Source organism: Conger conger, chromosome 13 (assembly GCF_963514075.1).
Source record: "Conger conger chromosome 13, fConCon1.1, whole genome shotgun sequence".
NCBI lineage: Eukaryota > Metazoa > Chordata > Actinopteri > Anguilliformes > Congridae > Conger > Conger conger.
In genome coordinates this window covers 40665771-40690247 of record NC_083772.1, presented here as the reverse complement: position 1 = coordinate 40690247, position 24477 = coordinate 40665771, and the positions used below count along the sequence as shown (strand labels likewise).

Here is a 24477-nt window from a genome sequence, read left to right as displayed (position 1 = left end):
GCTTTTCTTGGCAGCAGGATTTCATCTGTTATTCAAAAGTACTGAATTACATTGAAGCAAATATAAGAATACAGCCTGTTCAAGTCTGGGAGACTGTGCTAACATCATAAGAAAAATAGCAAGAGCCAACCTGGCAATGCAAAACGACTGGGATTGGACGTATTTTGTCACTTGCTACCGTAGCCCATCCACTTCAAGGTTCAACACATTGTTCAGAGATGCTCTTCTGCATACCACTGTTGTAATGCATGGCTATTTTAGTTATTTGAGTTACTGTCACCATCCTGTCAGCTTAAACCAGTCTGGCCCTTCTCCTCTGACCTCTCAGGAACAAGGCATTTCCCACAGATCAGCAGTTTCTGAGATATTCAAACCACCCCGCCTCACATTTCTTTCCCATTCTGATGTTTGGTCTGAACATCGTGACTATATATGCATGCTTTTATGCATTGAGGTGCTGCCATTGGCTAATTGAATTAGATATTTGCATTAATGAGCTAGTGTACTGCTCTCCCTAATAAAGTGGCAACTGCGTGTAATTTTTTAGTCTTTTCAAAAGTGAAAGATTACCCTCTTGTGGCGAGAGGTGGGATCTGCATTCAGTATAGCTTACTTCAAAATAAAAGTAAGATCATTAAACAATTGCAAATACAATTTGTTTGTTACAATTTTTTTGTTAATATTGACTGGACCATCTGTATGAAGACACTAGCTTGGGAGTGCCTATACACAAGCAGGGAATTTAGGGAAACTAAAATGTATATGTTCTACAGTATGGTAAATAACAGGAAAATTCACAAGATGCAACTTGTCAATGACACATTCTCAATCACTAATAACAATTATAATATTTTTGTGAATGGAAAGGGACTTAATAAAAACCCAAAACCATACCTAAATACATTTTCTTGTTACAGATCTAACCACTTTCACAGTTCATATTTTTATGTAGCTATATTATACCAATAATATAGCCTTCGTAGCAATCAGTCAGTTTTGTACTAATTTAATTTTCTAATTTTTTCAAACGATAAAATAATTGAAACCCGTTGTCCAATTTTCATTCTTACTTTTATTTTGAAACCATAGTGCTTGAAATTCCGGAAGTTTATCAGCGCAGGAAGCCATCGCATAAGGAATGCAAAATTGGCAAAAGCGGTTTCTTCACCAAAAAATGCGATGTATTTTACTTTAACTGTATGTGCTATATAAATGCGTTCTATTCATAATACGAATCCATATGAATCGAATATGGTTAACACTACATATTTTTCTACCAATTAACTAGCTCACTTGGATCTCAGTCGGTCAGTTGGCACTAAATATATCCGTCATATCATGCTATTATTTGTATTGCTGTCAGTTGAAAAGCTGTGAGTGTTTACAAGAAACTGCTTGTATTTCGTAGTATCTGATGCAAATATCACATTACAGTCCTTTTGGATATAAAAAAATTATAATCGAGAAAACGTCCTGTCGTCGCAGAAGACTCCCAAACCAGCCGCGCGCATGCCCATAGCGAGGGCAAGCTACGGAATCAATACTGTACTTTGAACGACAAGCTCATCCTGCAGTCGGAAACAACGCTTTACATCTTTCAAGCAACAAAGGGAGTTTTTTTTCTGAAACCACTGCAGGCTCTACATCGAATTTTTAAACAAATGCGTGACTAAGTAAAGCGAGCTTGCTAGCTACCGCTAGCTGAAGTAATAGGAAGACCTCGGTTCTGTTCAGTTCGCTAGCAGTGATGAGCTTCTTTAGTTTTGGTCAGAGTGCGGAAATTGATGTGGTCCTGAATGATGCTGAAACGCGAAAGAAAGTGGAACACAAGACAGAAGATGGGAAGAAGGACAAATATTTTCTGTTCTACGATGGTGAGACGGTGTCCGGAAAAGTCAATGTAACGTTGAAGAGTCCAGGGAAGAGACTTGAGCATCAAGGCATCAAGGTCGAATTCATTGGACAGATCGGTGAGTACAAGTGGCCATTATAGCCACGAAAGACAGGCCCATATGCAGTATAGACATCGTTAACGTGAGTGCAAGTCATTCTACCGTACCAAGTGTGTGTTACTCGTGTTACCGGCGAGAACTACAAAATCCGTTTTATACAGTGCATCGGTAGCTACGTAGCTGGGTAATTTTTAGTTTCAGTTTGTTACGACCAGTCATCCAGCTGTGGTCCTACCACAGGTGGTCCGTGATCTCTAGAGCAGTGGTCCGTGGAAATGTGCTGCATAACGAATTAGGGGGATGGTTTAAAAATAGACACGAATGAATGGGCGCTGCACATATCCGACTCCGTTGAAATATTACGCACATACTGCAACTAATATCATCATAAGATTAACTAGCCAAGTAGCCGACTGTATAGCTTAATTTTGTTGCCAGGTAAATAGGAAATAATGTAGGCGAATCGTGTCTATGGGTAATGTTGCGGGGCTCTCCAAAAGCCACCTACATCCTCCTCAATGTTCTATACATCCGCCCTGGTGTAAAATCCAGCTATAACCATCTTGAAATGACCAGCTAACAGCTGTTTCAAAACTGGTCAAACCATGTTGAGAATGGAGCTGGTCTAACTGGTCCAACCGCTACCAGCTGTTTCAAAATCTCCCTTGAGCTGTTTTTTTCAGAAGGGTGCGGGACTCTATATCTAATAGGAAACTGGGTACATAGCCTACTGTATTAAATTGAGCCGGGGAAAAGTGGTTAAAATGGGTTGGTACATGCATGTTCTCAATGCAGCATCTCTCTCTCTCTCGCTCTCGCTCTCACACACATTCACACACACACAATCTACAAGAATTATACAAGAGGGGCAGCATGCTGCCACTAGAAAGTTAACTGACTCATGCTTTGTTGATAGAGGTGGAAAACATTGTCAGACATTGTTCACAATCTCCCATAAATGCTTGAACGGATGACCGAGAAACCCACGGCATATTGCGTCCTGTGAATAGGGGCATTGTCGTCCTGGAAGAGACCCCTGCAGTCAGGGAGGAAATGTTTCGACATGGGATCGCGTCGATCGCTCAGAATCATTCATTAGCCATTACAATCATCCTTACAAGGGATTGCACCAAACCACGCCTGGAAAATGCCCCCCACACCACCATTAAAATGGTACAATCCTTAACCATTGGCACCAAGCAGGCAGGCCTGTAGGCCTCTTTTAGGTGTGCACCACACTAATCCGTGTGTTGAAAACATGGTGAAGGATGAAGTGTGATGTTTCTCCACTGCCCTGTCGTCCATTGCCTTTGGTGCTCTTTCCACCACTGAACTGGCAAATGTGCATGACCCGGTATTAATGAAAAGTGTGAGACGAGTGTGTGTGAAAGCAGCTACTCTAATCAAAAACACACAAAGAGTGTAGTGAAATTACATCGGTTAATATGTTACTTCACAATGGTGTTTCCCTTCTGGTTTTCTCACACACGCACGCACACACACACACACACACAGACACACACACAATTTTCATACAATGAAACACCCATATGAACACAGAAATGTTTGTTTTCCTGTGTCTGCAGAGCTTTACTATGACCGAGGGAACCACCATGAGTTTGTGTCTCTGGTGAAGGACCTGGCCCGGCCCGGTGAACTCACACAGTCACAGACGTTTGAGTTTGAGTTCACACATGTGGAAAAACCCTATGAGTCTTACACGGGACAGAATGTCAAGCTACGGTAAGCGCAGCAACCTCTAGGAGATTTACATCTTACATCTTCAGCGTACAGCAGAAATAAACAGTAGGCTACTTGGCTGAATATGTCATAACACCACAAGAAAGCAAAAAATTGCTAGCAGTAAAAAAAGTACATAATTGGGTTACCCTCTTTCAGAAACAAGAACTTGAAGTCTTATCATTTAAAACGGACAAAAAAGCTTTCTCTGTAGAGCACAAAAACCACACCACATTGTGTTTCTGAAATGGAGATGATTGCGAAACCTAAAGAGTAATGTGCAACTGTGGACAATGGAAAATGGCTGTTAAAATAAATATAACTTAAATTAAAGGACCCTTACAAACCATAAAAGTAATGTTCTGGATGAGGGGTGACAGCAGACAAGGATTTTCACGCACAACAGTCTCTAGAGTTTACTCAGAATGGTGCGAAGAACAAAAAACACCCAGTGAGCAGTAGTTCTGCGGGCAGAAACGCCTTGTTAAGGTCAGAGGAGAATGACCAGACTGGTCAAAGCTGACAGGAAGGTGACAGTAACACAAATAACCACACATTACAGTGGTATACAGAAGAGCATCTCTGAACACACAACACATCAAACCTCTAAGTGGATAGGTTACAGCAGCAAAGACTTAATATGTAAAAACAATAAGTCTAAAATACCTAATAATGTGCTCACTGAGTGTATATATGCCATTGTATATTGCCTATGGTGGCACTCGTGGGGTTCACTACCCTGAGCTGCATATTAGGGAAGACCATGGCAGTCTAAACAAGAGTTTTTCCTCAGATTTCAGCCATCGAACAGCACCATGCTATTACGTTGTGTAGAGAACATTGATGAATTGTTGTAAAAGTATGGGGCAGGAGGTATTTTTATTTGTACGATTGGCCACTAATTAGCTACTGTAATCATGTCAGGATTCAGTCTTCAGAGCAGGACACAGCATAAAAAAATAAAAAAAAATGAATAAAACGATTGTGTTAGGCGATTTCATGAAAAACATTATAAACATTATTATTAATACTACTACTACTACTACTACTACTACTACATGGGAGACTCATTACAGTCACTGTCTGCAGGTACTTTTTACGGGCAACAGTCAGCAGGAGGATGAATGACATCAGTAAAGAGACTGACATCGTTGTGCACACGCTCAGTACGTACCCTGAGCTCAATTCCTCCATCAAGATGGAAGTGGGAATCGAAGACTGCCTTCACATCGAATTTGAGTACAACAAATCCAAGTGAGTTTCAAGCAAAGGCACTGGTTTAAAGCCCACAACACACACAAAGGAAGGTTACCAGAAACCAAAGTCTCAGAATACAGTTTGGACTGCACGTTTTCAGTTTCCTTGCAACATTCAAAATCCTCAGTCCTTGTAATGTTAATGTACGTATGGTATTTTCTGTTTAGCAGTGAACGTGCTAACAAAGCTGTCTTCCAAAACCTTCTGGGGAAAAATGCAGGTATCACCTCAAGGACGTCATAGTTGGGAAGATCTACTTCCTGTTGGTGCGGATTAAGATCAAGCACATGGAGATCGGCATCATTAAACGGGAGACAACCGGCACAGGGCCCAACGTTTACCATGAAAACGACACCATTGCCAAATATGAGATTATGGATGGCGCGCCAGTGAGAGGTAACAAATACCGAAGCGGCTTCTTTAAAGTTTGTATCCAGAACCTATCTTTCTCAAGAGTCTGTATCCAGAAGTCTGAATCCAGTTGGAACCTCCCTGCTGATTTTCTTATAGAACTTCAGGACAGCGTTGGCTATCTCAGAGATGTGATGCAGTTTTAACGCTGAAGGATGGTCACAAAAAATATTGATTTGATTCAGTTTTTAACTTTTCTGCCAAATTACTAAAATGTAATTGTATGTTTATTTAGGACCTTAAATTGAATTATTTTTGAAAGAATCTTATCTGTACAGAATGTTATACAGGTGCCTAAGAGTTCTGGACAGTACTGTATATTTGGTATACCTTGCGTAATTCTGTCATCACTGAATTCACCAAACTATATTCATGGCAAAAAAAAGTAACTTGCATTTTACTGTAATTCAAAGTTGAGTATAAACATACAAAACGGCATGTATTCGTGCACAGAAAACCCACTTTTTGAACCTTTTAAAAAATTGAAATTACACTAAAAGATATTCGGTAAGATTTGCCATTTCCCATTTTCGCTATTTATATTGTGCCTCTATATAAATAGTTTTGTATGGTTCCTCAAGTTCATAGGAAATTCAAAACCTGTTCTCAGCTCGATACTGGGTCACATTAGAACAAGGTCAAGGGAAGCCAGGCCCCCTGAGTCTATGCAGAACAGGAAAGAGCAGGCTGTTCATTCTGTGATCTGATTATTACAGGAGAATCCATCCCCATCCGGCTGTTCCTGGCGGGTTACGAAATGACCCCGACCATGAGGGACATTAACAAGAAGTTCTCAGTGCGCTACTACCTGAACCTGGTCCTGATCGACGAGGAGGAGAGGCGCTACTTCAAACAGCAGGTACAGTCCAGCAAACCCTTAGTGTGCCGCGGGGATAACCAGTAACTTACACGTTTTAACTCAGGCTTCTAACTACATCTAAGCCAGGTGACCCAGGGGGGTATTTCACAAAGCCAGCTAACTGAGTAAGCTGGACTAACGCGTTGAGTGAAACCCAGAACAGCTGTTTTTACTTCTGTCCACGTTCTATATTTGAGGGGGTTTCAGGCTTTACTCTAAAGAAAACCAGAAGTGAAGCTTTGTGAGTTAGCCAGCTTTGTGAAACACCCCTCAGGTGCATGGGCTGAAAATGCGGAACCGCTGACCGTCTCCCCGTCTGGTTCTTAGGAGATCACGCTATGGAGGAAAGGGGACATCGTGAGGAAGAGCATGTCCCACCAAGCTAGCATCGCCTCGCAGCGCTTCGAGGGCACCCCCAGCGGAGAGAAGCCAGCAGCCCTGGCCAAAGGGGACAGCAACTGAAGCCCCCCCTACACCCCCCCCCTAAAGAAACATGAGACTTGTGCGCTTGTGTGAGCGAGCATGACTGTGCACAAATGTGCTCCGGAAGGTCAATGTGAGGGCCCTCTTGCCCCCTATTGTTTTTCTCTTTTTTTAACATATCTACTACATGAAGGGATAGGACTACTTTATCTACTACATGAAGGCCACAGGATACTTTGTGAAAGGAGAACCCAGGCTGCATTTCCTGTCTCACTGCCTTTTCTGAGTAAATCTGTGTCGAAGCGGCGGCCATTTTGCGACATTTCACCTCCCCTCGTGACAAGCACTGTGCCCCTTCACGCGTTCGGCAGCGATTACACAGCCACTCTCCCGATGTGGAGCGGTTTTTTCGGGTGCCAGCGCCTCATTTCACACAAACACAATCCTTTTTATATTAAAATGAGAAGGGAAAATATGCGGACTCTTCAGATTTGGGCTAATCAGGCTTTTAGGCCTTGACACGCAAAATTCCTTTGGAGTAAAAAGGGTTGGTTACAGCGATGTCTGACCGTTGCCACCGCCGATCGTCACGGTCGATGCGCGGTCGTGTGACTTACGGTTTGTACTTGTGCAGTGGACCGTTTGTCATCGTCGCCATCACAGTTGTGCCCTTCGGTTAGACTTGAATTGTGTTTAACCTCGACCCCATTGCTGGCTCAGATGACGACACCACTTTATACAACATTCTCATCTGCCATAAATCAGTCATCTTTAGTGGTAAGTGCAAATGATTCCACTTCCACAATGCATTGTTATTGTTTATGTGTTTATACATTTGATGAGTGGCAGTGTTCAATATCAAAGACAAGGGATGATGGAATGTTGATGACAGTATATATCCATAGGGTGGTCACACAATATGGGTATATGAATTGGCATTCACTAACGCAGTTGTTAACATTAATTGATGTACAAATGCATTGATGCGTTAATATGAATGAATAATGTACATATAACTTTAACAACTACATTAGTTTGTGCCAGTTTGTGTAACGTTATTGTTGTGTTACCAATAGGGCAATCATACATCGCCAAGCTGTAAACCGCAGTAAACAGGTTGTGCCTGGTGCACAGAAAGTATTCCATTATTGCGCAGCATATTCATTACATTCCTTTTTGCCTCTTCAAAATGGTTGTTACAACAAACCATTTTCCTCATAAGCTATGTATTTTTTGCACTGATAAATATAACTGTTTGTTGTCCACTTTATAAATATATAGGATCTTTGTTTAACCTAACCGCACACTGTGTTGTCCTTAATATCATGTTAAGCAAGTGTAACAATTTCATATTCAAACATTTGTGTTTAAACTTTACACAGTAACACTTGGTTCATTTGTTACTCAAACAGTGTTGTGTTGTGGTTAAATCGAATTGAGGCTGAAGTTTTGAGCAAATTTTATAATGTTGGGTTTCATGTTTAATGAGGCAGAACATGGTCTTTATTTTCATGGTTCATAATGCATTAAAGACCAATGATTCTGCTCCAAAGTGCAGCTGGTTATTTGACCACTAGGGGGCAATGTGTCTTTTTAAGGAAAGGGACAGTATAAATCAGGGGTCTCCAATCTTATCCTAAAAGGGCCGGCGTGGGTGCAGGTTTTTGTTTTAACCCAGCAGTAACACACCTGATTATACTAATGAAGACCTAGATGAGTAGAATCAGCTGTCTTAGTCCTGTGCTAAAACAACAACCTGCACACACACCGGCCCTTTCTGGATAAGATTGGAGACCCCTGGTATAAATGGTAAATGGTTGGCATTTATATAGCGCCTTTATCCAAAGCGCTGTACAATTGATGCTTCTCATTTACCCATTCATACACACACTCGCACACCAACGGCAATTGGCTGCCATGCAAGGCACCGACCAGCTGGTCAGGAGCATTTGGGGGTTAGGTGTCTTGCTCAGGGACACTTCGACACAGCCCGGGTGGGAGATCGAACCGGCAATCCTCCGACTGCCAGACGACTGCTCTTACTGCCTGAGCCATCTCGCCCCCTAGTATGCAGTGAAATAGTTCATAACGGTTTACCGTTTTCATTTACCATTCTTCCATTTTGCTTTTTGAAAATATCGCATCCTCAGCTTTGAAACAGATTTGGATGCATCAGAGAGAGTAATATTTTCATGTTTCATTAAGGCTAATATAGCAGACGCCTACAACATATGATTCATAGAATGATATTCTAATTGCACCTCCTGCTGGTATTCTTAATAACACTTTGCTTAATGCTGAAACTGTTTTTAACTGAAGACTCAAAGTAAAGGTTCTTTCCTTGTAGATTATGAACTACATTTCACCTTGTAGTCCTCTGCCTTGCAGTCCTGACATGGCCAGAAATTAAACATTTTAAAATTCTTAAAATTTCAACACCAGACAGTGAAGCATCATAAAACCTTCAGTACCAGAGAATCTGAGCTAAATTATACTGCAGTTCGAATAAATAAATAATATATAAAAACAATACACTAATATCAAATATTTATTTTCTTATCTCAGGTTATAAAATATATAGCACATTACAGAGGAGTTTAACAGTGAAATCACAGATTGCGTAGACTAGATGGAAGCGGTTTTAACATTTAACACCCGACACTCCTTGTCTACTGTTGAAGCTGACATGTTTCAATGTGATGCCTTAATATTTATAAAACAGTGTGATGTAGCCAAATACCATGGCAACAGATGTTCCATCCTTAGCCAAGGCTTTTCAAAAATATCCTTAATCTTATTATCAACCAAAACCTACGATCATAATACAGGATACAGGAATGAACACAGAACCTTCCGGTTACTGTAGTTTAATCCGATTACGATAAAATCGCCTCCGTAAAGATCTGACAAACTACTTGTACTAATATGTACAGATTTGCAGTGCCTGGCTGTGATCGCAATCCAAACCACGTGGACCAGAGTACCAGGCAGCCGAGTCTTCTGCAGTCGTGATGAAGATAAAAACAGTCAAAGTGGCTCTTTGTCCTCCAGGCTCAGGACAAAATCAAACTCCTCTGCAAGCCAGAAAGGAAATGGTAAAGAGGAAGTGGGTTCATCTGTGCACCTTGTCCATATTTGTGTTTGAGAGGAGCTTACGACTGATCTCTATAAGGCTTGTGCATTTATTTATTTATTTATTTATTTCCTGTTCTATTAAAATGCTTAGTTGGCCCATCTGATATTTCATATTTAAACAACAAAATATTTTAAGTGAAAGTGGATCTTGACTTTCAAAAGAGTAGAGAACCACAATTGAACAATTACATTTAAATTACTTTTAAAATTCAAGGCACTTTAAAAAGATATTTCATGCAGATGAACTGACTATTCCATCTCAAAATCTTAATACCATTCGTAGTTCATATGTACAGTGCTGTACATAGAGTACAGTATGTATAGTACAGCATAGTACTGTAATAGACCATAATGTACCGGGCTCGTCACCATGGGCACAATTCACAGGGGCGACACACAGTGAGGAAGGGACACGCCTGCACTTCTACAGAAGGCGGTAACACAAAGCTCCCCACCCACGCTCAGGACACCCCTGCGCCCCCCCCACGTTTGCAGCTGAAGTCAGGGCCCCGTTGGTCACGTACCCCTGGTGAGTGGCTGCACGGACAGCCGGGCGCGGGTGAACAGGGCCATGTCCCTCAGCTCCCCGCCCTCGGCCTTGTGACGCAGGTGGAGCCTCTTCAGCTCAGAGAGCGGGACGAAGCGACGCAGCGTCCTCTCAAACCGCACGTCCACCTGCGCGGGAACGAGGAGAACCCACCGTACGGAGTGATGCGGAGGTGTAAAATCCAGGTTCAGAAAGTCAAAGTGCTCCCCAGCATTGTGTTCCGATCGCCTGGGTTTGCTAATTAGCGTAATTCTTCAGCCAGGAGGTAGAACTACTTTGAAAACAGCTGGCTGAGTTCACAGGTAGAAGAAAAACACTTTCACTTTCTGATCCCTGCTCTTTCCACCTCTGAAAATTACAGGTGAAAAAATAAAAAGCTGAGTGTGTCTTTTGACCAAGTTGGCAAAATATGAGAATATCAAAGAACTGGACCCTGGATTTGCAGTTTATGGGTGTGAAAGAGAGCAGGAAGGCATTTTAGTTTGGATTCTCTATCTCAGCCCTTTAGTCACACAGCGATTTGTTTTTGAGCCCTTACCATAGACCATTTGGGGTTTTCCGGCTTGCTGGAGGCATCATAGTGAGCATCTTTCTTGTCAAATTGAGTGTGGTCCACATACGCCTCTTTCACAATCTAAAAAACACAAAAGACTAAATGACAAATGCTTCGTAGATACAGAATTTTCTGAAAATCTGTCTTTAATCAGGCCTATGTGTCATATGTCATGGGAATTTGACGACTGCTGCAATAGACAATTTTGTGGAATCACCATCCGCACACTTAAAATGTCACTTAGCACTTGCGGAAAGCGTTGCAGTTCAGGCTCACCGTCATTAGACCAGCAATGCCAGGCTCTTTGCAGTTGCTGTGATAAAAGAATGCTTGCTGGCCAGCCTTCATATCCCTCATGAAATTTCGAGCCTGCAGAAGAGGGTTCAATACCATTAGACAATGCTCTTTCCCTCTGAGGCAAACAGCTCAACCTGTTAATGCACTGGTTTAAGTGTGAACAGAACTAGACACAACTTTTCAGACACACCCTGCAGATCCCTGGTATCAAATTCAGACCTGGGTCAATTACGTAGTTGTTTTGGATTCAAATATTCTCTGCTTTACTGCGCTTGCCTGGTGTATTGGAATCTATGAAAAGAATATACATTTATATACATTTTGTAAATCCTCAAAAAGTGTCTTGGTTGGCTCAGTTGTTACCAGGCAAGATCAATCGACCACCTGGCAAGATCAATCGAGCACACAAGTATTTCAATCCAAAACAATTAAGTAACTGACCTGGTTTGAGGAGATCTGAGTGCCATTGGCAGCATGGTGACCAGCCCTGTCGGTAGAACAGGCCATACTAACATCCAGTGAGGTTTTGGTCAGCAGGTTTTTTTCCCTCAGTGTCAGTGTAAACGTGACTCCTTGACTGACCATTCCAAGTCAAAAGAAGCGAACCAACCAACAAATCCAAATGCACACAAATTCATTGTTCCTTCTTTTTGTATTTTTCCATCTTTCCCAAAACCTATGCTGAAAATATAAAGCACAAAGACAGACCCACACCATTGACAAAAGGCTTGCTTGTAGGTTTGAATGAACAGCTCACACCTGGTAGTTTCTAACTCCATCCCAGCATCCTGTCTGATTGGGGAGAGCCTTCAGGTCCTCAATTCCAAACTGCAACATCAACGAAGACAAGAGTTAACCACATTTAAATTACACTACAAACCAGCAGACGCTCTTATCCAGAGCGACGTATAACGAACTGCAGAGCAAACACAAGCACAAGTGTGAAGAGGACGGACTCATGCCTCCGAAAAGGTAAAACATGTACTTCCTGCTGCTGCGCCTCACCTTCACGTCGACTCCATTTTCAATCCGACTCTCCGGCTCAGACTTCATCAGCCAGAAACTGTGGAGACGTTTCTCAGCGGGAGCCGCTGCGTCTGCTTTACTCTTCACCGAACCCTTAGCGTTTGCCGTTTTCCTCTTCACCTTGACATTCTCCTCTGTGGCGTCCTCGACAGGTGAGGCAGATTCACCCGGTTCTGTCGCTGAAACAGACATGCGTTCAGCTAATGAGTTCATCTTTCTCAGTGAGCAGGGATGTCAACATAAGGCCACAAGGCCACAAGGCCACAATGTCATAAGCCATTGCTAAGTATGGTTATTTCAGCTGAAGGTTGAATAATGAAAAATACATCATTATTGCAGGTCAATCCAAACCACCGCACATACCCTCCTGCTTTATTTGAGCTCTAAGTGCAACTGAGATATAAAAACTCAGACATCTGAAATGGAGCAAAAGTAAATGCACCCAGGCATTCTTTAATGCCTTATTGAATGCAAATTGCGCTGATGTTTGAAGTGCAAAAGGCAGCTTGTCAATTACAAGTTGCAGTGGAAACTTACTTGGCTTCACAGGTTTCCCTCGGGACCTCGTCTTGGGTGGCATGCTCTGTTGTAAAGAAGAACGATGTTTTGTTTTCGTTATCTAAGGCGCTAATAAACAGAGAGCCAAACAGAGAGAAAGCAGTCTTTCCTAGAATCTACCTTGTAGGGCATAAACTTGCCATAAGGTATGATATAATGCATAAACGATGCAAATAATTAGTATAGTCTCCTAACATTCTAGGCTATTATATATGCGACAGCGCCTATCCTGATCATGTAAGTTAACTGACCAACATTAATCTGGCATACTCACAGTTTACGTCAGTACTGCCGCAATGTGCTATCTAATCTTGCGTTTCGACTGTTCCTTTTACTGCACAAGCAAAACGGCTAGACTGTTTTGCTGCCACTTATTAATCGCACCGAGTTATCAATATGGAAAGCTGATCTTACCCGCGCTTGAAATTGTACCTCCGGTCATGCAGTCACATGTCCAGGTAAAGGCTACGTAACTAGCGTTCAAAAGAGACTACACTACCCGACATGCAACGGTATATTTGGTTGTAGTACGTAAGCTAACTTTGCCCTCTGATATCATGGCGTTAGCAGGGAGTATAGCGAAAGTAGTACCCAGATTGGGGTCGTACATTGGAAGAAGCCGTCTTTCAATATTTAACAGGATACAAAGGCGAGGGATTGCAGTTTGTATCGATCGTAAGTTACAAGGCTGAGTTTTTAAACCTGGAGCTACCGGATGAAACGTTCTTCTGACCTCATGGAATTTAATGAGCAAGTTAGCCATCCTTTAGCTAGCTCGGCCGATGAGACTGTCAACTTAGAATATTATTAACTACTAACGTTATAATAACTGGTTGCTAATTTTGCTACTTGACACGGCTCATGGTGGCAAGCTGTGGCATGTAGCTGACGCGTTCATGACATTGACAGTGTGTTTGCTCGCTAACTAGCTGGGTTTATGTGCACCAAATTACCAAGCAGTGGCAAAAAAACAAAACAAAATTAATATAGCTAAGTTACTGGATTTGTAAACATTGCTAACCAGCCACGTTTGGGGGTTGTTCTTTTTCTGAATATTTGCGTAATTTGTTGCAATCCGTAAACTTTTAGCCCGTTTTGCCAGTTTGACAGCGGGTAGCTCATTTACTACCTTGATAGTCCAGAAATGTTGAAATGAGCAGCATTTGTCTGACTACCTGGCACCAGCTGGGTTGGCTAGATTTCTTGTAAAGTAAGTATGACGGGGAGGTGTAGTTCACAGGTTGACCTCAAAGGGCGTTCAGCAAGCTTTGAACTTCCAACTCCGTAGTCCCTACTGTCCCATGCGTATGGTTTTGTTCCAGCCTCTTTGTAGGTGTGCTTTTCTGCTGGATTCCTATTGGTTTAGCCGACTTTTGCGAAGCATATGCGTGGTACTGTAGCGTTGAGACACTTGTACCGATGTACTACTATTCCTTATGTGCGCCTGCAGTACCATATGCATACAGATAGATGTACGACAGTATCATTGCGTCACCATTATTTTAATTGCTGGTCCGATAACTGTAGGCTAGTCCCTGCTATATGTACATAATCTTTCATTCATCTCAATGTAATCCATCTGTATTGGTCAAATATTACATTATTGGCATTTGGCAGACACTCATTATCCAGAGCGACATACAGTTGATTAGACTAAGCAGGAGACAATCCACCCTTGGAGCAATGCAGGGTTAAGGGCCTTGCTCAAGGGCCCAACGGCTGTGCGGATCTTATTGTGGCTACACTGGGATTAGAAGCACCGACCTTGCGTGTCCCAGTCATTTACCTTAACCACTACACTACAGGTCTAAATAATATGTTGCTTCTCTTGTAGACACCTAAATTCAACTTTTACATTTACCTAAGCTGACTGTGGTGCCAACTGACCACTGCTCCTGTCTGTTCCTCCACAGCTTCTTTGGGACTCTCAGATGAACAGAAAGAATTCCAAAAGATGGCCTTTGATTTCGCAGCCAATGAGATGGCACCACACATGGCGGAGTGGGACCAGAAAGTAAGCCGCGTGTTGCAGAATATTTTCTCTCACACTAATCAGCGTAGGGCTTTGACGAAGTGTGTGTTTTTGCTTAACATTGTCTTTTAGCCGTGTACTTTGTTGGGCACTCCTCTCTGAAATCCTAGACATCTGGGCTCATACGTTTATGCACGGGGGCTTACTTCCATCCTATGTTCACAATGAAAACACATTGAAGGGAGGGAGGTCATCTCCGCCTCCACCAATATGGAGCGTGGCGGCCATTTTGTTATAGTACTGTGCCTATTGCCCACAACATATTTGCCTGGTTGGAGATGGAGGGGATTATTAAAGCCATTAAACAGGGGGAGGATCATGGTTATATTAAGAGAATCAAGCTGGAATGCTACTGGGTCACCAGGAAATCCCTCTTTGTGATTGCAGTGTATGTGGAGAGGTGGACACGCTAAAAAAACACATATGAACAGGACGTTTGTTTTGCGTCATGAAAGTAGTAGTGCTGGGGGATGCGCTTGTTTAAAAGCAAAACATTTTCCACCCAGGAAATCTTCCCGGTGGAAACCATGCGGAAGGCGGCACAGCTGGGGTTCGGAGGGATCTATGTGCAGCCGGATGTGGGCGGATCCGGTCTGTCCCGACTCGACACCTCGGTCATCTTCGAGGCCCTGTCCACTGGCTGCGTCAGCACCACCGCCTACATCAGCATACACAAGTAAGAGACCTGCAGCACTACCACCTACATCAGCATACACAAGTAAGGGACCTGCAGCACTACCACCTACATCAGCATACACAAGTAAGGGACCTGCAGCACTACCACCTACATCAGCATACACAAGGGACCTGCAGCACTACCCTACATCAGCATACACACGTAAGGGACCTGCAGCACTACCGCCTACATCAGCATACACAAGTAAGAGACCCACCTTTTAGCACTGTGCTCGTTTATCTGTTTGGAAATGAAATTGCGTTGAAGTTCAGTGACAGAGTGCATATTGAATGCCTCAGTGCATTGATTTAATTGCTTCATGGCCGTTTGCCTCATATTGAAATGCCAAATTACTGAGTGCTTTGTTCTTTATTCAGTTAGTAAGTGTTGCTGGTCGATTTCTTTTTCCTGATTTTTCTTGTTGCTGGTATTACTGCAGCATGTGTGCGTGGATGATTGACACATTTGGCAACCCAGAGCAGAGGGAGAGGTACTGCCCTGAACTCTGCACCATGGACAAGTTTGCCTCCTACTGCCTTACAGAGCCTGGTGAGACAGTCACTCATTTCTGGAATCTGAAAACAATTGATTGTTGAAGGAGGTGGAGTTGGCCGACGTGCCATTAACAATTAATAACAAATAATTAAAGTAGAACCTGCACACCCAAACTCAATATAATTCTATATTAGTATCAAATAACGTTTCGACCCATAGTGGATCTTCATCAGGTCAAACTAACCATTAACAAGACAAATTATGCATTTGTAGAGAACCTGATGCAATTTTAAATGAATCTGATATTTAGATAGCTTGGAAATTGTTTATGGTTATGGTTATAGAAGTGTTAACTCTTACTTTATTGCAGTGAACTTTAGTGCTGTTTTGCACACTGGCGCTGAATTGTTTAAATCTTTTGCCACCTTACTGAAACCCATTATTTTCATGAAAAACGTATGACAGCCAACACAGACCATATTCGTCTCTTGAAAATACATTTGTGAAGAATTTAGATTTATATATTTCTTCAAAATATCAAAAGTTTGAATTATGTGGGAAGACTGGATTCATGGGAGAAACATTAATGAGAAAAAGGCTATTATTAGAATGTCCCACTTGTTCCTGTTAATACCTGACTGATTAATAATTTGTAAGACTGTTGAAATGAGCTCATCAATCAAGAGGAAGGATATAGGCTACTTAGATAGTTTGGTTGAATGAGAAGATCACATGGCTGCAGATTGTCTTAAGGTGGGGAATGCCTTTGTCCCTTACTGTATGCTACACGGTAGCCATGTTTAGGTTTATCTTTACCCAGAATGCTTTGTGTTTTCAGGCAGTGGCAGTGACGCGGCATCGTTACTGACTACTGCGCGTCTAGAGGGCGACCATTATGTCCTCAATGGGTCCAAGGTGATTGACTGATGGATTTTTTGTACGCATATTCACTTCGCGTTACTGTCTTGCGGAAATCAAGACTCTCTGCTCCACGCCTCTCCGCCCAGGCGTTCATCAGCGGGGGAGGGGACACGGACGTGTACGTGGTCATGTGCCGAACCGGCGGAAAGGGGGCCAAGGGCATATCCTGCCTGGTGGTGGAGAAAGGAACGCCGGGACTGAGCTTCGGCAAGAAGGAAAAGAAGGTAGCCTGATTAGGAGGCGTGGGATTGGTTCATTTTCAGTGGGAGTGATTAGGCTTGTGTACAAAGGGGTAACGGGGTGGCCTGTAGCGTAGTGGTTAAGGTACATGACTGGGACCCCCAAGGTCGGTGGTTCAATCCCCGGTCTAGCCACGATAAGATCCGCACAGCCGTGCATTGCTCCAGGGGCATTGCTCCTGCTTAGTCTAATCAACTGTACGTCGCTCTGGATAAGAGCATCTGCCAAATGCCATTAATGTGATGTAATATAATGTAATGAGTTTGTTTCCTGTACATGACGGCCCTTCCTGCCCATTCAGCCACTTGTGAATGCTAATTGGCTCTAAAGTCAGTGGTTAAATTTTAAATGCGTATTACGCCGTCAATAATCAATGTTTCTAATGAAAGTTTCTATTTTGTGAGTCCTTTTGAGTGAGAATTAGAGAAGGGCTGATGGTGATAATGCAGTACAGCAGAAAGCGCTCAACGTGATATACCAGTGTCCACCAGGAGGCGCTGTTGCGTTTGCGATGTGGAGCTGAGACGGTGTTCTTGTTGAACCAGGTAGGCTGGAACTCGCAGCCGACTCGAGCCGTCATATTGGAGGACTGCGTCGTGCCCGCGGCCAATCGCCTGGGCCAGGAGGGGCAGGGCTTCAATATCGCCATGAAAGGCCTCAACGGGGGCCGGATTAATATCGGTGAGTTTGTGCTCTCCATCCTTGCAGTCATGTTTTTATCTACCACATGGAAACAGCATGGCCCTGTTGCTGTCATATCAACATTGAAAAGATGCAAGAGATGTTTTTTCACCCGGAAGCATTTCACTTTAGCTCAGATAATTGGAAGTGTGCTACTGCATCAGGTATGATTAAATGAAAAGACTGAAAGAAATCTAATACCACAGTAGTTGTTACTGCGCTTACAAAACAAATTGTTATACCGTCCTAGTTGCCAGCATCATCAAGCTTTTGAGTGCCAAATGACATGGCATATAACTATACAGTGAAGACTGATTAGAGCTACAGCCACTGAGTTGCTTTAGAGAACATGAAGGGAAAATAAAGCTTGTAAAACAAGCTTGATAAAACCCTAACCCCGACTGTGGTTTGTGTTTATTTGTCCTGTTAAAATGATAAATAATGTCATAAACGTTTTTTTAAACGCTGTGTGTGATGGTCTGCCAGCCTCCTGTTCCCTGGGGGCAGCCCATGCCTCTGTTCAGCTGGCCAGAGACCACCTGATGGTGCGCAAGCAGTTTGGAGAGGCCCTGTCCCACAACCAGGTGAGACGCTCACGGTGCCACACGTTATCCTGGGGCGGCCTGTAGCGTAGCGGTTAAGGTACATGACTGGGACCCGCAAGGTCGGCAGTTTGATCCCCGGTGTAGCCGCAATAAGATCCTCACAGCCATTGGGCCCTTGAGCAAGGCCCTTAACCCCGCGTTGCTTCAGGGAAGGATTATTTCCTGCTTAGTCTAATCAATTGTAAGTCGCTTTAGATAAAAGCGTCAGCCAAATGTAATGTACTGTAATCCTTTTTATAAAAGGGTGCCGTCTTGCGACATACCACGCTTTAGTCATCTTCAGACAAAGGTGCCGATTTAGTGCAAACAACTAGTTCTCTTTTTTCATGGAACGAAATTACAATACAGTTAGTTAGCCGACTTAAAGTTGATTAGACTAAGCAGGAGACCATTCCCCCTAGAGCAATGGGGTTAAGGGCCTAACAGCTTATTGTGGCTATACTGGGGATGGTTACACCTTAACCACTTGGCTACGGGCTTCCCCAAAATATGCTAACATTCTTACTGCACAGTTTGAGCTGGCCCAGCTTATCAGAAGTAATCCTAAATGGAAGCTACCTGTTGGTGGTACACTTACCAGCTTATTGTAAGACCTGGGATGGTTGAAATTGCAACGCACTCCGAGTGCTCTTTGCACCTCTATTGATTGTCAGGTAACTAGACTGATTGTTATTACAGGTATGGTACGTTCTCAGAGTTTGGTGCTGACTGCGCCGTTGGCTTTCTTGCTGCAGTTCCTCCAGTTCAAGCTGGCAGAGATGGCCACCAGGCTGGTGGCCTCACGGATGCTGGTGCGGCAGGCTGCCCTGGCTCTGCAGGAGAACCGGTCGGACGCGGTCTCCCTCTGCTCCATGGCCAAGCTGTTTGCCACCGACGAGTGTTTCCAGGTGGGAGGGCTCAGCCTGGGGTCAGGGGTCAGGGGTCAGGTCATGGTGGAGCAGCGGGTGACAACGTCGCCTTGGTTTCCAGTTCTGGTTTTGAGGTTCCGGGCAGCCGGATCCTCTCTGTGGAGTTAGTAGGTTTGCGTGCATTCCCTCCAGGTATTCCGGGTAGCTCCTCCCACACCAAAAGGCATCCATGTTAGGTGTACTCCTGCCCTTGCCATTGGCTTCGAAAGGACTCTGCACTGTAGCTGCCCGCTGCCCTGAAGTAACTAGGATGGGTCAAATGCAGAGGACACATTACCCCACAGGGCCAATACCCTGGAAAATATTATCATCACGGAAAGTTATGTAATAGTTTTGGAAATTGGTAAACATTTCCACTGCCCTTATTTTGTCAGTTACAGTAAAATATAGCAGTTTTGTCATTTTGGTAAAAAACCTCAGGCCTGTACAAAAAGCCTACAACCAAAGGTCGCTGTGAGTCGGGTTTTTGCTACCGATTTCTTGTCTGTTTCTGATTGCCATTGTGGTACAATATTTGTGGTAAACGGTGTGTGTGATGTAGTAATGTGTGGCTTGCATTATTGGAGATGGCTATTTGTGATGGCTGAATATGTTGCTTCTCCATCGATTCCCCCCCCCTGTTACTGTCCAGATCTGTAACCAGGCACTCCAGATGCACGGAGGCTACGGCTATCTGAAAGACTATGCCGTGCAGCAGTTTGTGCGGGACTGCAGAGTGCATCAGATACTGGAAGGTAAAGCCTGGACTCGTGTTTATACCGTCTCTACCATCTAGTCCTCTAGGATTGGCACATTAAAGTCATTTAGCGTAACCTATATAGCTTATTACAACAAAATGTATCCATTCTGCTTACTACAATTGAACTCTTCATCATCGATTTGGCAAAACATTCGGCATATCAAACATATTTTTGCATGGTAAGGCTGTAGTCCTGAAGAAGGGGCTTTAAAAGGGGGTTGGGTTGAGATCGCAGTAGATTTTGTTCCAACAACATTTTAACGTCATATTGTACAGGTGCATGCAGAACATGAAATTCATCATGATTTTCTCTCCCGTTTCTCCTTCAGGAACTAATGAAGTGATGCGTATGATCATAGCCAGGAATCTCTTGGTGGATTAATAAGCTCTGGTGGCTGACATCGTGTCAGTAACTCACCTGGGCAGGGTGGGCAGGGAAAGGACTCGATCTTCAGCTGCCTGGTTGCACATTTCTGCAGTTGCCACTTTGTGTGGTGGTTCCCTTGTGTTTTTGTTGCTCAGCGTCTGATTCTCCTGGAGGTTTTCATGGAATTCACTGTGATGAACACGGACAATGTTTCTGTAGGTTCTTACGCACAAATTGGTCAATCACTACACCCAACATGCATACACGCATACAAATGTGGGGTTAGAGGATTCAGATTTTAATGCTTCCAGCAGAAGTGGTCCTCAATCTTGGCCTTGGATAGCTAGGCCTGCTGGATTCATTTGTGAATCTTACTGAATCTTTTCATTCTAATAATCTTTATTTATATTACCTTTCAAAACAAAGTTACAAGATATAATTTCCACAGAACCAGCCAAGCATGTGAAGCAAGGCACTAGTCATGGTGTGACTAGTCTACCTTCCGTACAGGTGCACGCAATACATTCAGTTATGGCCACCTGGGAAGTGATAAATTGCAGGCTTTTATGGAGGATGTAGAATGGCTGATTATGAACTGCTTTAGGGAAATCCAAATATTTTAGTTGTTTCATAATCAATACATCCTAACTGTCTACAAATCACCTCTGACTGATGTGACAAAATACATTTTGGAGTTGTTACCTGTTTTTGAATGTTGCCGTTGTAAACTTTGTTGCTGTTGTAAGCCTTCACCTTGTACTCCTAGATGGTACCTTTTTAAGTTTTTGATGTAAACACATTCTCTTACACTGCCTTGAGAATTACTTTTTATACTAAAATTCAGCCCATAATGCAAATATTATGTTTAGTTGGAGAACAAAAGATCAAACAGAAGAAATGTGCTGAACACTCCTTTTCAGACAAAATGGCCTCACCAGAGGGCGTGCATTGGAGCGCTATTTGAGGAGAGCTACCCCAACAGAAATCCTGAAATTTGCCACTGACTTACTGTAAGTGGTCAGTACTGTTTGTTATTCGCTTAAGGTTATTTCCAAGGCAGAGATAGGCAGCTTATTGATGTTCAGTACTGTATACGAAAGGAGAACTTTAAAGAATTAAGCCCACTTCGGGAACTTTGAATTGACCAGTCAGATCCCATGCGCGTCTTTCCACAATACAGGCCAGTGACTTGTCTGTGGAATAACTATTTCACAGAGCTGTTAAGATGTGCTCAGATACTGGTATCAGATAGGATTTTGGGCCTATTGGGCAGACACAACTGAAAAGGTGCTTTGTCCTTAAAGGTACAATCGGTAATTTTGGACTTCTAACGGTCAAGAGAGGAATAGCACACAACAAACGCCTTCAAACCATAACACTGTTTATTCCTCCCCCTTCTCTGTAAACATGCTGACATTGAAACACCATTGGCTGTGGCAATTAGAACCAATTTTCAACCAATGAGCTTGAATCATTGTACAGTTATTCAGTGTTTTGGTTTGAGTGTCGGGCTGTTTGAGTGTGTGTTTTGAAACCCTAATTTAAGGCCTGTAAACACAGGCAGAGGGTGAGTCAACATGTCAGTGAGCCTTTTTCAATGATAGAAAGGATTTGCAATGGTCTTGTAACAGTGTTTTATCAGAAAAATCTTACCTTTTGTACCTTTCAAAATATCACAGTGCAGTATTAGTCATATCAGGTGCAGCATGCGATAATGCGTGTTCTCCACGCTTTGTGCTCGTCCTTATTATTCTCCCGACACAGCGTACTGTACCAAGACCCGAAGGAGAAGGAGAGGGATTAGTTTTCCCCCCCTTTTCACCGATAACCATGGCAACCCGCTCTTGTGCAGCGCTCAGCTGTGCGGGCCAAGTAACCATGGCAACAAGGTCTCACCATCACAAAGTGGTTTTGTCATTTAGACTGAGATTTGCTTTTTTTTTTTTTGGGATGAGGGAGAAAGCTTGTTGGGAGAGAAAGACATGTGAATAGAGCTGGCAGTGCTTTCAAATCAAATGCGATTTTAAACGGTCTGATTCTGAGGGAGCAATGTTTTTCTGATCCACAACCCTGACTAACAATCATGTTTCCTTTTACGCCAAGTTAATAAAGAATGGGCAACATCTGTGTACGGGTACTTGTGACATTTATTAATCTACAGTCTCGTCTTTTCACTGTTACATCATCAATCACACGTATGACTCCTGTACCATTACATCACATCAATTGTATTTAGCAGATGCTTTTATCCAAAACGTTGTGCAAAAAAGTGCATATTAAGGTCATTATAACCATCTGCAGGACAGGTCAGATTATTATTATTATTCAACCCTTATTTGACTAGGAAGTCACATTTAGATGAATGCCTCTTTTACAAGTGAGACCTAGCCAAGACTGGGCCAAAGCAGTACAAAACAGCATACAAAAACAGCAACAACAACTGTACACAACAATAAAGCACCCAAAGATGCATAAACTAAAACGGTGTTAAATAATTCAGGGTTTAAAACAAGAACAGGCCACAGACAACATATCCATTATCCGCCTTTTAAAATCTGGTAACAAGACAAGGATAGAGCATGGACACTCCTCAAGCGTTTCCATGCCTGCATGTTCGGCCTTGCTTTTCGTACGTCTGTCTGATGTATCCCATATCATATGCAAACTGCCCTCCCCTGTTTCATCTGTGAGCGATGATGTCACTTTTGGCAGTGATTTCCTGCCTCAAACCTCGCACAACTGTCCAGTTCTTTGCTTCGTGTTTACTACACGCATGTCCAACATTTTTTAAACGTCACAGAGATGTAGACATATTAAACAAGTGAACTGATATCACCAGTACATTATCCACTCGCAAAATATTTTCAATAAGTAAAATGTACATAAGCATGTACTGTATATACCAGAAATCATCATCAGTAATAATTGTATGGCCCTCGATTCTTTTCGCCCAGGTAGTTAGCTGAGCAATTAGTGCTACTGATTGGCCAGACTGTCTTCTCAACTGACTCCCAGGTAAAGGGAGGGTAGAAAACTAGCACTTCTCAGACCTTGAGGACCCCTGGTATATACAAATGTATACATTACATTACATTAATGGCATTTGGCAGACGCTCTTATCCAGAGCGATGTACAGTTGATCAGACTAAGCAGGAGACAATCCTCCCCTGGAGCAATGCAGGGTTAAGGGCCTTGCTCAAGAGCCCAACGGCTGTGCGGATCTTATTGTGGCTACACCGGGGATCGAACCACTGACCTTGCGGGTCCCAGTCATGTACCTTAACCACTACGCTACAGGCCGCCCTGTATTATGTAAATTTATACATAATACATAATACATAATATATTTATACATGATGTGCCAGGTCAGCCACTTCACGCTGCAATACACCACACGAAACCAATGTTCATGCTGCAGTCTAGACCTAAAATAAAAAAACTGTTCAACTGCTAAAAATCTAAATGGCGGAGCCTTAGGCTACTTGACAAATGGGCTGAAACCACAAACCCCAGAGAAAGGAGGCTAGCAACCTGTATGTAGTGCAACAAGAATAACCTTCTGTTTATAGTCCAGCTCTAGGCATGACACAGGCTGCATCAGCCGCTTGCTAAACAGAAGGACAACACGCCGTCGACGGCTGCAGCCCCTCGTACATCGTGTGCTTAATCTGTTTAACACCATTGTGCATCTTGGTTAGTACAGAATGAGCTCTTCTTTGTCAAGTGTTCTCTGGAATGTTGAATAGATTTGCATATTACACAATTCACAATTGTTAAACAAGGTTGCTGTTCATGTACAGTAATCGTGATGTTGCCAGCATTTGATTAAAGCTGAGCAAAGACGGAAACTGGAAAGCCATTTGAAAAATATATAATTCGTCATTAACTGTCTTTTTTATCAAAAGTGTGAGAGTTTGCGATGTATTTCTATCATATCTACAATGGTGAAGGCAGACTTTTTTAGGAAAAGATAGCCGAAAGTAAATGGAATGGGACAGTACACGAAGAACTTGACCTCCTAACAAGATTTGTCACTACTAATCTTTACACATGAC

At 42.9% G+C, this 24477-nt stretch overlaps 3 protein-coding genes across 5 annotated transcripts; 2 read left to right on the top strand and 1 right to left on the bottom strand.

The window, feature by feature from the left end:
• The first annotated feature begins 1137 nt into the window (after window positions 1-1137).
• On the top strand, window positions 1138-8194 carry vps26b (VPS26, retromer complex component B). Its single transcript, XM_061217051.1, has 6 exons — window positions 1138-1970; window positions 3539-3695; window positions 4782-4946; window positions 5170-5345; window positions 6077-6219; window positions 6547-8194. Exons 1-6 carry the CDS (start codon window positions 1748-1750, stop codon window positions 6679-6681), a joined length of 999 nt encoding a protein of 332 aa, XP_061073035.1. The 5' UTR covers window positions 1138-1747; the 3' UTR covers window positions 6682-8194.
• A 983-nt stretch (window positions 8195-9177) lies between these two features.
• On the bottom strand, window positions 9178-13262 carry thyn1 (thymocyte nuclear protein 1). 2 transcript variants are annotated; one of them, XM_061218246.1, is made up of 8 exons: window positions 13173-13262; window positions 12738-12783; window positions 12180-12379; window positions 11934-12002; window positions 11154-11246; window positions 10863-10958; window positions 10302-10452; window positions 9178-9716 (listed from the first exon to the last, which is right to left on the bottom strand). In XM_061218246.1, exons 2-8 carry the CDS (start codon window positions 12778-12780, stop codon window positions 9670-9672), a joined length of 699 nt encoding a protein of 232 aa, XP_061074230.1. In that variant the 5' UTR covers window positions 12781-12783; window positions 13173-13262; the 3' UTR covers window positions 9178-9669. The 2 variants fall into 2 exon arrangements, with proteins under 2 accessions (XP_061074230.1, XP_061074229.1); XM_061218245.1 differs by having other exon boundaries at window positions 13033-13173.
• Window positions 12062-22547, top strand: acad8 (acyl-CoA dehydrogenase family, member 8). Of its 2 annotated transcripts, none has more exons than XM_061218244.1 (11): window positions 12062-12146; window positions 14672-14772; window positions 15297-15466; window positions 15906-16015; window positions 16800-16876; window positions 16969-17106; window positions 17668-17803; window positions 18290-18387; window positions 19143-19295; window positions 19948-20050; window positions 20385-22547. In XM_061218244.1, the coding sequence occupies exons 2-11, from the start codon at window positions 14713-14715 to the stop codon at window positions 20435-20437; spliced, it is 1098 nt and encodes a 365-aa protein (XP_061074228.1). In that variant the 5' UTR covers window positions 12062-12146; window positions 14672-14712; the 3' UTR covers window positions 20438-22547. The 2 variants fall into 2 exon arrangements, with proteins under 2 accessions (XP_061074228.1, XP_061074226.1); XM_061218242.1 differs by lacking the exon at window positions 12062-12146 and adding an exon at window positions 13277-13433.
• Window positions 22548-24477: the final 1930 nt, after the last annotated feature.

Excerpts from the sequence above, each read along its gene's own strand:
- acad8 (XM_061218242.1), top strand. The coding sequence starts at position 13,316 with ATGGCGTTAGCAGGGAGTATAGCGAAAGTAGTACCCAGATTGGGGTCG. Across the intron at positions 15,467-15,905 it reads GCCTACATCAGCATACACAA|CATGTGTGCGTGGATGATTG; the intron begins GTAAGAGACCTG and ends GTATTACTGCAG. Across the intron at positions 19,296-19,947 it reads CCACCGACGAGTGTTTCCAG|ATCTGTAACCAGGCACTCCA; the intron begins GTGGGAGGGCTC and ends GTTACTGTCCAG.
- vps26b (XM_061217051.1), top strand. The coding sequence starts at position 1,748 with ATGAGCTTCTTTAGTTTTGGTCAGAGTGCGGAAATTGATGTGGTCCTG. Across the intron at positions 1,971-3,538 it reads CGAATTCATTGGACAGATCG|AGCTTTACTATGACCGAGGG; the intron begins GTGAGTACAAGT and ends CTGTGTCTGCAG. Across the intron at positions 6,220-6,546 it reads GGCGCTACTTCAAACAGCAG|GAGATCACGCTATGGAGGAA; the intron begins GTACAGTCCAGC and ends TCTGGTTCTTAG.
- thyn1 (XM_061218246.1), bottom strand. The coding sequence starts at position 12,780 with ATGCCACCCAAGACGAGGTCCCGAGGGAAACCTGTGAAGCCAA. Across the intron at positions 12,380-12,737 it reads AGGGAAACCTGTGAAGCCAA|CGACAGAACCGGGTGAATCT; the intron begins GTAAGTTTCCAC and ends TGTCTGTTTCAG. Across the intron at positions 12,003-12,179 it reads AAAATGGAGTCGACGTGAAG|TTTGGAATTGAGGACCTGAA; the intron begins GTGAGGCGCAGC and ends TTGATGTTGCAG.